Raw genomic sequence first — 11317 nt, forward strand, 5'->3', positions numbered from 1 at the left:
TGCAAGTGCTGCAGAGAAATTTTTCTTAATTAGTTGCAGCAAAGGTGGCATTTGAGGACAGATATGTGGGTGTATATGATTCAGGCAGTGTCTGACCTTGTGGCGGGGGTTAGTAACTATCTGCTCCCATGAGATGACCTAAGAGGCTCAGCAGAACCCTTTTTTGCCCCCAAATTAACATGTTAACTTGCTATGGTCTGCCTTCTTTTCCTTCTAGAAATTCTCTCTTTGACCAATTGATATAGGTGAGCTTGCAAAATAAGATGAACAAATGGCATATGATTCTAGGTATGTAGGAATTCCATAATCCAGATGAGAAAATCAGTATTGCTATTTTCTACCCACATCATTTGCGAAAGAAAGATTCAGGGGCCACTCTTGTGCTGTTGGTTCACTGTTGCTTTGGGAGCTAAGAGCTTGGAGCTGAAGGAAAGGCTCAGGGCCTGCTCTGGGATCTCAGGTTGGGAGTGGGATAAAGGAGGGAGAAGAGGTATCCCCCCAACCTTGGGTTCTCAGGTGGGTAAGGCTGGGTGGACTCAGCAGTCTCTGATTAGCTGGTGAGACACTACTGCAGTGAGGACTAAGGCAGATTTCTCTTTCTGTTTTTCTTGGTTTTGCCCAGGCAAGTGGAAATTCTAGCCAGCTTCCTGTTAACTTTCAGCAGACAGTGGCTATAGTAAAAATTTCTCAGGTGCAGGACATCTCAGATACACGGGATTTCAAATAAGAATATTTGTATATTTGCTTTCCTATTCTTTGTTCCTACCCTTAAAACTTAAAACGCAGCCCACATATATTCCTAATTTCTATTTTAAAGCGTTCAATTTAGGGAATTAGGAGAGTTCTTTGTGGTTTGCCAAGATTTCCATACTTTGGGCCATAGCATCCCTTAGTCAGGGGTTGGTGTTACTTGCCAGAGATAGCACAAGGGAGTCTCCTGTGGAACAGGAGTTAATGATACACCTCCAGCAAGATTACCTCACTCAGGTAACTATGGCTATGTTAACCCTCCAATACACAAAGTTGATATAACTTAAAGAGTAGGAGGAAGAATATTTAGCTAAATTACATCTATTTTTTAATTACCACCAATGTTGCTGATAAATTAATGAGAATTTTTTTTTTCTTTTTTTGCAAGTATGGGTCTCTGTCTCTCTATTTAAATGATGTATTACTAAATGAGTTTGAAGGTGATTGTGTGACACATTGTAGCAGCTGCATTGCTACCATCTAGTGGACAATTAATGCAATTAATTATTCTTTGGCTTGACAACTTTCGCAAACCGTTGCTCCTTCAATGGATTCTCTTTATGAATAGAACACTGTTACAGATATTTTAAGATATCATGCCCAATATGGAGTCTCATTTTTCTTGAAGTCATATAGAAAGTAATGAGTTAATAGTCTATGAAAGTAGACTACAAAAAGTCTATAAAGTAATGAGTTAATAGTCTATTATTTTTAAGTAAGAGATGCCCCTAAATCATAACTTTAGTACATCTCATTCTATTTTAAAATTTGAACTTGGCACAATACTTCCCAACATTAGTATGTTCAATTCTAGTCCTGGAAAACTTCAAGTCCTGGAGTGATTTTTGCCACTTTTGTTGGTCCAAGTGGTCGAGTCAGGGTCCCTGGCATCCTCTTGTCTCATGTCTGATCTGCTTTCCACACCCTAGCCTAGTTGGTGTTCGAAAAACACTGTGACCATGTCATGGGTGACTTAATATCTTCCATGGATTTTCATTGTTCTTAGACCAGTGTCCCCAATCCTTAACATGACCTCTAAGCTCTGCCTGACATGGTTCCTACCACCCTTGCTTGCCTGTACACATGCTCTTCTTTACTCAGCTCTCTAAATTTCACCCTCAATGGCTTTCTTCTTACACTTTGGGATAGCCACAGGCCTGGAAGGGGTGCTCCCTTTGTGCAGCTAACTGTGATTTATTTGTCAGGTTACAGCACCTTCTGAGGGAGGCTTCTCCCCTACATCAAGCAGGTAGACTTTTTGTACGTTCTTTTTGTGTAGTTCATCCAGCACTTATTTGATTAACGTAAATTAGATCACTAATTAATACATTGTTAATTAATGAGTTAATTATTTGTGTAACGTCTGTCTTTCCTAAGGGCCTATACACACGTTAAGGGCAGACATGTTATCTTTCTTTTTCATTGTTCCATCTTCAATTGCTTAGCAAAGTGCATGGCATGTAGTAGACAGCTGACAAAATAACTTCAATGAGTGGAGACCAAAGCTAGACCAAGAAAGATGGTGTCTTTTCATGTATGCCAGGTTTTATAGTCCTGAATTTCCCTTTATATTTCTTCTTAGCTCACAAGCCTCCCACTGTAATCAGTGCATCTGCACCCTGATGGTCTTGGCCAGCACCCGAGGATGTTAACTCCTATACAGTTGACCGAATCCTCACTGTGCACGGCTTGCTTAGTCATTCATTCACAACGGTTTATCCCCAAAGAAGTAGACCATATGTCAGGTTTTCCAATGGTAATGATTCACTTTTATTATGATCAATATGAAAAGATCTACCTAGTTTAATAGACCCAGAAACTTAAAAGAAAGATTGGGATCTGTAAAACATCCAGGCAAACCAAAATAAGAATTCAAGAAAGAAAGGAAATGAAAAATGAGAATTTTGAAACAAGGCCATCAGCTTTCTCAACTAGTACAGGTGTTCCAGGACATAGCTGGCAATGTACTTGACTGCCAGCAAGGTTTCCTCGCAGGTAGCCCGGATCTGGGATTCTGGAAGGGCAAAGCCATATCTGCCTGTATCTCGGAGTTCAAGGGTGAAGGAATATCTGATTCCTTGATCATAAGCCCAGTCGTCAGAGCCCCCAGCAGCAGGATCTGAAATGTGCAAACAGCAATGAAAAAAACCTTTAAATCTAGGAAGGAGCTTTAAAAAATTGCCACTTTCTTTTTATCATTACAAATGTTTCACTGTGCAAAATATTTTGAGTAGGCCAATTTTCTAGTAAACTGGATCATAAATGTTTTGGGGGCCGTTTTAAAAAATTACTCCAATCTTATTAAATGTATCACCACGTCACTTTGTAGAAATGATGTGTTTAATACTTCAGAAAGTATGTAGTCTGTAATGCAAAATTCCCAGTGTACTTGTATGCTATGGTGAACTATACTTTATATGTGAAACGATGTGTATTTCTCAGGAAAATAAGGAAAGCTGTGTGATGATTGGCAAGAGGAGAAGACTCTAAACCCGGCTGAAACTATGCCAAATGATAAGATTGAAGAAGCTGAGGGCAGGGCTATGCCTTCATTTTCGTATTTTTAGTGTTTATCTAGCATAGGGCCTGGCGTAGATAAGGTACTTGTTGTTAATTTATTCAATAACAATCATGTTGTCACTGACACATAAAATATGTATTAATTAATTCATTTGTTCATTTATTCACTCATCTGTTTTTTCAGTCAACAATTGTATAGCCCCCACGGAACAGCAGGCTATGGCCTCAACTCTGAAGATGCCAGAACAAGGGAGAGATGTTGGCTCTGCCCTCCAAGTTCTTACAGTGTAATGGAAAAAGAAACCTAGCTGAATTGAATAAAATATGCACCAAGTTCACAATATATAAATAGGTGGGCTATCTCTGCGAGAAATCCCTTAAGAAAACAGTATGCCTCGTATGATTCAGAGCGGTTTTTAAAAAATAATAAAAGTAAAGAAAATTGTATTCTGCATAAAGGCTTAAAATAAATTCCAACAACTCAGGACCAGAGCCTCTCCAACTGCACTGGAGGCCACTTGATGATGAGACCAGGTCTTTTTTCATGTGTGTGTTTCAATTTCTTTCCAACCTCAGGCAGAAAGAAATCATTTGAAGGCAAAGGAAGATATACATAGAAATTGAAAATGAGGCCTGTGGAATGTGCCTTCCAGAGAGATCTAAGCTGCAGCATCTACAGCTCTGGAGTCTAGCCCCTCCCACTCTAGCCACTTGCTTGCATACACTGAGTGACTGATTAGAGGGACTGGTGTCTACCTCTTGAAGGTGACTTGTGCCTCAAGTAGCCCTGGTACTTGTCTGTTTAGCCAAAAAAAAAAAAAAAAACCAAAAAACAAAAAACACTCGTCTTTTTTTTTTGAAATGGAGTTTTGCTCTTGTCACCCAGGCTGGAGTACAGTGGTAGGATCTCAGCTCACTGCAACCTCCGCCTTCTGGGTTCAAGTGATTCTCCTGCCTCAGCCTCCTGAGCAGCTGGGATTACAGGTGCCCGCCACCATGCCTGGCTAATTTTTTGTATTTTTAGTAGAGATGGGATTTCACCATGTTGGGCAGGCTGGTCTCGAACTCCTGACCTCGTGATCTGCCCACCTCGGCCTCCCAAAGTGCTGGGATTACAGGCATGAGCCGCCGTGCCTGGCCGGAAACACTCTGTTTTATATTTTCCTCCAGCAACGGTCCTTTCAAATAAAACTTTTGTGGTGTCATCATCTTGGGAAGTTAATTCTGATACTGTGGGGTTGGTTGGTCTTTTTGTGTGTGCTTTCCTTGTGCATCCTAATGTCACAGCACTTGGCACCTGTATCACAAAAGAGTGCGTATTTTTTCCTGCTTCCCTACTGCCAGTTTTTTAAAGACTGCACTGATCTCTCCCTCCTTCCTTTTCTCTTTTCATCTTTTCTTCTCTCTGTTCTTACCTTCTTGTTCTCTAAGTGCCTAGTGAGGCCCTGGCATATAGTAAGTGCTCAGTAAATACTTACAGAGAGCAAATGTCTCTGTGGGTTGAAAAGGATATTTTTCTTCCCTTTCCTTTTTATTTTGAGACAGGGTCCTGCTCTGTCACCCAGGCTGGTGTGCAATGGTGCAATTATAGCTCACTGTAACCTTGAACTCCTGGGCTCAGGGGACTCTCCCGCCTCAGCCTCCTCAGTAGCTGGGATTACAGGTGTGCATGACCAGCTAATTTTTAAATGTTTTTAGAGACAAAGTTGCTATGTTGTCCAGACTTTCCCTCCTTTTTTTTTTTTTTGAACAGAAAACTGATTACATATTTTAGAAAAATTAGTTGTGAGGCAGAAGCCACATGCTTTAAACTATCAGAAAATAAACACCCCAGGAACCATTTGTTGGCTTCTTAGGCACATGGTTCTTTGCACAGTTCTGAAGCCAAGACTCACAGATTGTTGTAGCTCCTGGGCCATATGTGTACTTGGTGCCGTGCAGTGAGGCAAGTTCTTTCACAGCAGCTTTAGCCAGGGTATTCTGCAAAAGAAACAGCAATAAGTAAGGAAATAAATAAAAGCACACTGCTAAATAAATGCCCTGTACCTTATTTTTAAGGCATCCAAAGCGTGTAAAGTAACAATTTGGATAGTATACGCTTTTTCAGGACCCATTTTCATTTTTCTACCTAACTTAGTGATATGATCCAAGTAATTCTTGTGCAAGGATGTCTTCCCTAATACCCTCCCCAAGCATTCACTCCGAGCCTCTATTTATCTTGTCTTGTAAGAGTTTGTAAGAGTAAAGCAGGAGACAAGAAGGTTTTAGGGCTGTGCAAAGAAGTTGTCTACCTGTTTGCAAGCAAACAAACCAAAACACACGCACGCAAAAACCCAAAGAAAACAAAACAAACAAAAAAAAACCGCTTGGCAACATGCAGGTTACAAAGCCAGATTAAGTTACGATAGGGTTGTGTGAGTTAGGGCAGGAGCATTAGAAACTGCCCATAGGATTGATTGGCTAGTCAATGCAACATTCAGTGCCAGCATGGAAATGCTTAGGACTGGCAGTTCCATGGATGAGTGGTAGCTCCAGCTTGGAAAATTTTTAGACTAAAAAGTTACAGAATATTCATTCTATTTCAAAATGCAGAACATTTGAATTTCAGAATTTAAAAAAGTTGTTAAGTATTAACTTACGTGTAATCTTTTTTTCTTAGAAGCATCATCACCTTCTCATAAGAACCATTGCCCTCCGGTTCCCTGCACCCAACTCCTAGGGAAAGGCTCTCTGTACTCAGAAACTCTGTGATAAAACTCCGCTGACATACTGCCTATTTAAATAAAACACTTGAGAAGCAAGGCCTGGCTCAGCTGTCTGGGGAATACAGATTTGAAAAACAAATTGTTTACTGCAGGAGAATTAGCCATAATTCATTCCGGTAATGAAACTGGCTGTATTTCATACTCTGGCATTATAATTACTTCTTCTACATATGCCTGGAAAACTGTGAGGTTGGTGATGAAATCAGAATAATATGATTTTTACAAAGTAGGAATTTTCCTTCCCTTATTCTAGTGTTGAAACCAGTTTAGTAGAATCTTATGTCAAACTGATGAGGGCATGGCCATAAGACTTCAAGGATTCCAATTCCTAAAGCATTAATACTTCATCAGCCAGGTGGTAAATTAGAAAACTTTAAGAGAGTTATAAAATGTAATTCATTATTTTCTGTTCTGGTCCACTGAAATGATGCAATCAGCTTCCTGGAACTAACATTATTTTCAGAGTTTTGGTTCAGTACCTGCAAATTTTAGGGTTCCATTTTCCTGTTTCTAAACTGATAAACTAAGACATGCTTTCTCTAACTGCATGGAATATTTACTGTTGTGGCCTAAATATATTGCTCCTCTTGTTTAATCTTATTGTAACAAAGACACTAGATTTAGATTTTTTTAACCCTTTGGTTAAACCCTTAGGTTCCACTGCCAATTGAAACCAGAACCAGTTAAACATTATGTAATGCTAAGAATAGATTTAAAACCATCTTCTAGAGATGTGAAACATGGTGAGGCAATAGTTCTTTTTGCAGGTAAACATGATATTTTCTACCATTCTACAATTTCTTTAACTTGCCATTTATCAAAGGAAATCTCTAGTTAGTTATTTTTCTGGAAGGCAGAACCTCTGATCTTACAGAATTCTTATTCCTTCCCCGGTTGCCTTCTTCAGGCTTTACTTCAATTTTTCCTTAAGCCTTGAATTATTATTTTTAGTTAGTGGAAATATTCTTCAAGATTAGTTCCAAACATGAATAGTTACGAAGACTTGAGAAGATTTAATAGTCATTGTCGTTATCTTTTGGACTCGTGTTGATTGATTTTCGTTCAAGTCTCTCAACATATTTACTGGTGCAATACAATAGTACAGTTTTCAGACAAAACCAAAGGGGGCTATTTGTGATCTGTTATCTCTTTTGACTTATTATCTTATCAATTTAATCATGATTTCCATTAAGGCCACAGAAAAATGTTTAGTTGTCCTTTCTTCAAACCACACTCTGGGCATGTGAAGTGACATCCGAGTTCTCTCTATGCCTTCACTGGCATCTTTTGGAAACAGTTGCTCTATTTTTTTGATGCTGAAGGAATACCTGAGGTTGATGTGGGCTTAAAAATGTTGTTATTTTATTCCTGTCACAGGTGCACACTGGAGGAACATTTAATTCATGCCTAAGTTCTCAGCTCTTGTCCTCAGTTGCTCTCTCATCTTGATATCCACCTCATCTCTCATCTTCTGAAGATCACCTCATCACCACGTCTTCGATGGCTCTATCATGTCAAACCTCTTTGGCAAAAACAGTTGTTACAAACCAGGTCCGGCCTTGTCTCTCAGGCTACATCATTTGTTGTGTATTCTCGTGTTCCTCCTGAGGTAGATTTTCCTGAATTACTTCTCTATACACCCTTTCCTGCTTCTCCTGACCTCCATGACTGTGGGTACCCTTTTCGCTTCACTGGAATCCTCTTTCTGTCTTTGCTAATATGAATAATTGCTATTGTTTTTCCAGATTCAGTTTTAGTGTTATCTTCTTTATGAAACTACCTCTACTCTCTTAGGAAGCATTGAGCACCCCTCCTTGTTGGGTGCCCACACTTTTATCAGGGTTCACTGTGTGTGCTATAATCAGTTGTTTTTGCATCTATATCCTCTCCAGGTGAGCTCCTTGAAGGAAGGAATTGTTGACTATTCATTTTGTATCCTCAGCAGATTGCATAGCACCTAGCAAATGATTAGTCAACTGAGTCTAACACTCTGGCTTAGGGGCATTATGAATAGTCAAGATTTGGGTGGAGGTGCAGAGTGCTGAGCTTTGCAGAGGCTGAACCCACCTGAGTGGAGATTGGGGATGCTTCTGGGGAGGGCAGTGGTACCATTTATTGATGGTTGATGGGTTGCTACATTTAGACATTGACATCTTCTGTGCATTTTACTTATTTCTATTAATTAAAAAAAAGTCTATGGATCCTTTCTCTCAGCCCCTCCAAGGCCAAAAGATAAAAAAAAGTCAGAACAGACATTAATCAAGTAAAATATCATATTTTAAATTCCAATTATGTTAACAAAAATCCCTGGAATCAGTGTGCGTCTTTTCTTTAGAAAAGTTCAAATAATTTCACAAATGTTACTCATTTATCTTCTCAACATTATCTGTCCACATTTCACTGACACAGAATTTTCTAGCAGAATGGAATGCCATCTGGGGCAGCAAGCTCAGTGGGAATGTTCCAATCAACCTGGATGACTGACCCCTGCCAAGAATGGTAGAGAGAAAGGTAATTCTTGCATTTGCTACAATGTTAGAGTGGTAACTCTGTTCCCTTGCATGTTTCTGTAAAAAGAGATGAGGGCAGATGATGGAAGAGCCAAGAAGCAACGACACAGCAGACAGCTCCGTCCGTATCTTGAAATTCCAATTAGTGACAATTTCTATACAACTTCTCTTTTGAGGGGCATCTTACATTGTTTCTCAGTGGATTCAAAATCAGAACTAACATTTACATAAAAACTTAAGCTTTACAAAGAGCTCTTGATAAGAGCTAGATATTTTTATCCCCATTTTACAGATAAAAGAACTAAAACTCACAGAGGATAAAAGAACTTGCTCAAGGGCACACAGCCCCATAAGTGGCTGACTTGAGCTAGGTTCTTCTTTCTTTAAATCCTCTGCTCTTTTTCACTTCTCCTTGTGGCCTTGGAATACTTCAAAAGAAGTGTTGCTGGAGCTGGTTTTACCAATTGTAAAGAACAGAAGGAAGCTAAATATAAATCAGCCTCAGAGAAAACTTTGCTTTCGGTCAAGGCCAAACATGGTCAGCCTTTATTAATCCTTAGCTATGAATTTCCTACCACATCTTATGCATGTTCTCTTTTGTCATCTATTTCCTCAAAAAGAGGCCTTGGTCCTAGAGCAAAAGACAGAGAGAGTCTAAAATGTCACGTCTAGCTCACAGCCCAAGAGACAAAGTAAGAGCTAGTGTAATGTTTCTCCAGACGTTGAGTTCCAAGGACCTGGTGAGATGAATAAGGAGAGGATATTCTTTTCCACTGACCTGCATTCCCATTGAATATATGATAAAGAAACTCCCCTTTCGTGACTGTGCACATCGCTCTCACTCCAATCTCTTGTACACGGCCAGCATCAATCTTCCAGTGGCCCATTATTACAGTATAAGAAAACAAAAGCTCCAAACCAACTATAAGGTATAAAACAATTTAAAGAAAATTTTCTGTAGAACTTTGTTTCTGACTGAAAGTTCTGAGTTTAGCCATCCCTATGGGTGAATATCTGTGATAAGGGAAGCATCAAAATGACCCTTAACTGCAGTTTCCTTCCTTCTGTCCTGCGATAATGGGTAAATTATACCAAGGGACCAATAAGAAACTTAACTTTTATAATTTTGGTGCAAAAGAAGAAGTCCTTACGGTCTATAAGCAGGCACCAAGGAGAAAGCATTTGAGACCTGAAAAAGCAAATGTGTTTTGAGAAAAAGGAGGCCCTGAGATTAGAGAAGGGCAAGGAGTTAGGAAAAAGTTTGACTTAGGAGAACCAGGCCTGCCGATTTCCACAGAGCCCAGGGGAGTGTGGGAATGCTTTCACTGATGAAAACCAAACTTTGTATTGGACTGATCTGCATACATATTTTTAAGCTCTTTGACATTCAAGGGAAATGTGAAGTGTGAGTCAGCTGAAATTGCAAAGTCTAGAGAATGTATGTATGTATGTATTTATTTTTCTGGTAGAAGTGGAGTTTCTCCCAAATAAATAAATACTGTCTAATGGGGGATTTGTAGGTTCTCTTGCACTTGAAATTTGCAGAACATTGTAAAGTTTTGTGAAGAAAGTATAAGATCCTGTGAAAGGCCAGAGCCTTTGTCCAGGAATGTGACTTTGTTCTTATCTTTATTTAAAGCAAGTTTCTCAACCTTGGCACTCTTGCCATTTTGGGCTGGATAATTTGTTGGGGATGGGAGGGCTGTTCTGTGCATTGTAGGAAGTGTATCAGCATCCCCTGGCCTCTACCCACCAGATGCCAGTAGAGCTTGACAGTTATGACAACCAAAGATGTCTCCCAAACATTGCCAAATGTCATCTGGGGGTGGGGGGCAAAATTAGTTGAAATGGAAGTCATATAAAATATTTAATTATGGTAAACTAGAATTTATTTTAGGAAAAAGATGAAAAAGAAAGACAACTGATTTTAAAGGTGCTATGAGAATGTCTTTTTCACTGTTGATGACATTACAAGTATCTTTTAAACATCTCTGCTAGGTCACTTTTGCTAAAACATCACTTTATCCCAAGAACTTTCAGGCTTTTAGGAAAAAATACAGATTGACCAGTTAAATTTAAATTTCAGATGAACAATATTTTTTCAGTAGAAGTCTGTCCCATGAAATATTTGGACATGGTTACAATAAAAATTATTTGTTGTTTGAATTCCAAATTCTACTGGAAGTTCTGTAATGGACCTACAATCCTATTTTCCAGGCCCCTGACTCCAGGGCCCACTGTGACACAGGATTCATCCTGGCATTCAAGTGCCTACACAACCTGGTCACCTCATTGATTGGCCCTTGTCCCGACTGTTCCCCAGGGAGAACACTCGATACAAGATGACCCCCTTCTACTTCCTTCCTCAACTTCATCTTTCAGTTTCTCCATTGCTCATTTGTCGGCTATTTTCTCTGCCTAAAACGTCCTATTCCTTTCTCTGCCACTCAAATTCTGCCCAGACTTCAAAGCTCAGAACAAGTTGCATCCCTTCTTTATGATCTTCACTGTGTAGCTTCAGCAAACATTGCCATTTTCCTCTCCTGAATTCCTACTACTGCACTAATGGGAAACTCCCAATTCTGTTCTCCTTTTGTATGGTTTCTGGTACCCAAGTCTAGTCATTTCAGTAGGATTGTAAGTTCTCAGTGGCAGGAAACATACTTTATAATGAGCACTTAATAGTTGCTTAATGAAATTTCTTTTTTTCCCTTCCTTCCTTCCTTCCTTCCTTCCTTCCTTCCTTCCTTCCTTCCTTCCTTCCTTCCTTCC

General features: G+C 39.5%; 1 protein-coding gene across 1 annotated transcript in view; it reads right to left on the bottom strand.

The window, feature by feature from the left end:
• Positions 1-2491: 2491 nt before the first annotated feature.
• The window catches only part of CPB1 (carboxypeptidase B1 (tissue)), a 70245-nt gene continuing 61419 nt past the window's right edge, over positions 2492-11317 (bottom strand). Inside the window, exons 11-12 of the mRNA XM_011972798.1 lie at positions 5166-5250; positions 2492-2869 (exon numbers count right to left, since the gene is read on the bottom strand). Coding sequence (XP_011828188.1) covers positions 2682-2869; positions 5166-5250 — 273 coding nt within the window. The 3' untranslated portion in view covers positions 2492-2681. The remainder of the gene's footprint in view (positions 2870-5165; positions 5251-11317) is intronic.

This window comes from Mandrillus leucophaeus, unplaced genomic scaffold (assembly GCF_000951045.1).
Source record: "Mandrillus leucophaeus isolate KB7577 unplaced genomic scaffold, Mleu.le_1.0 Scaffold130, whole genome shotgun sequence".
In the NCBI taxonomy this organism is placed as follows: Eukaryota; Metazoa; Chordata; class Mammalia; order Primates; family Cercopithecidae; genus Mandrillus; species Mandrillus leucophaeus.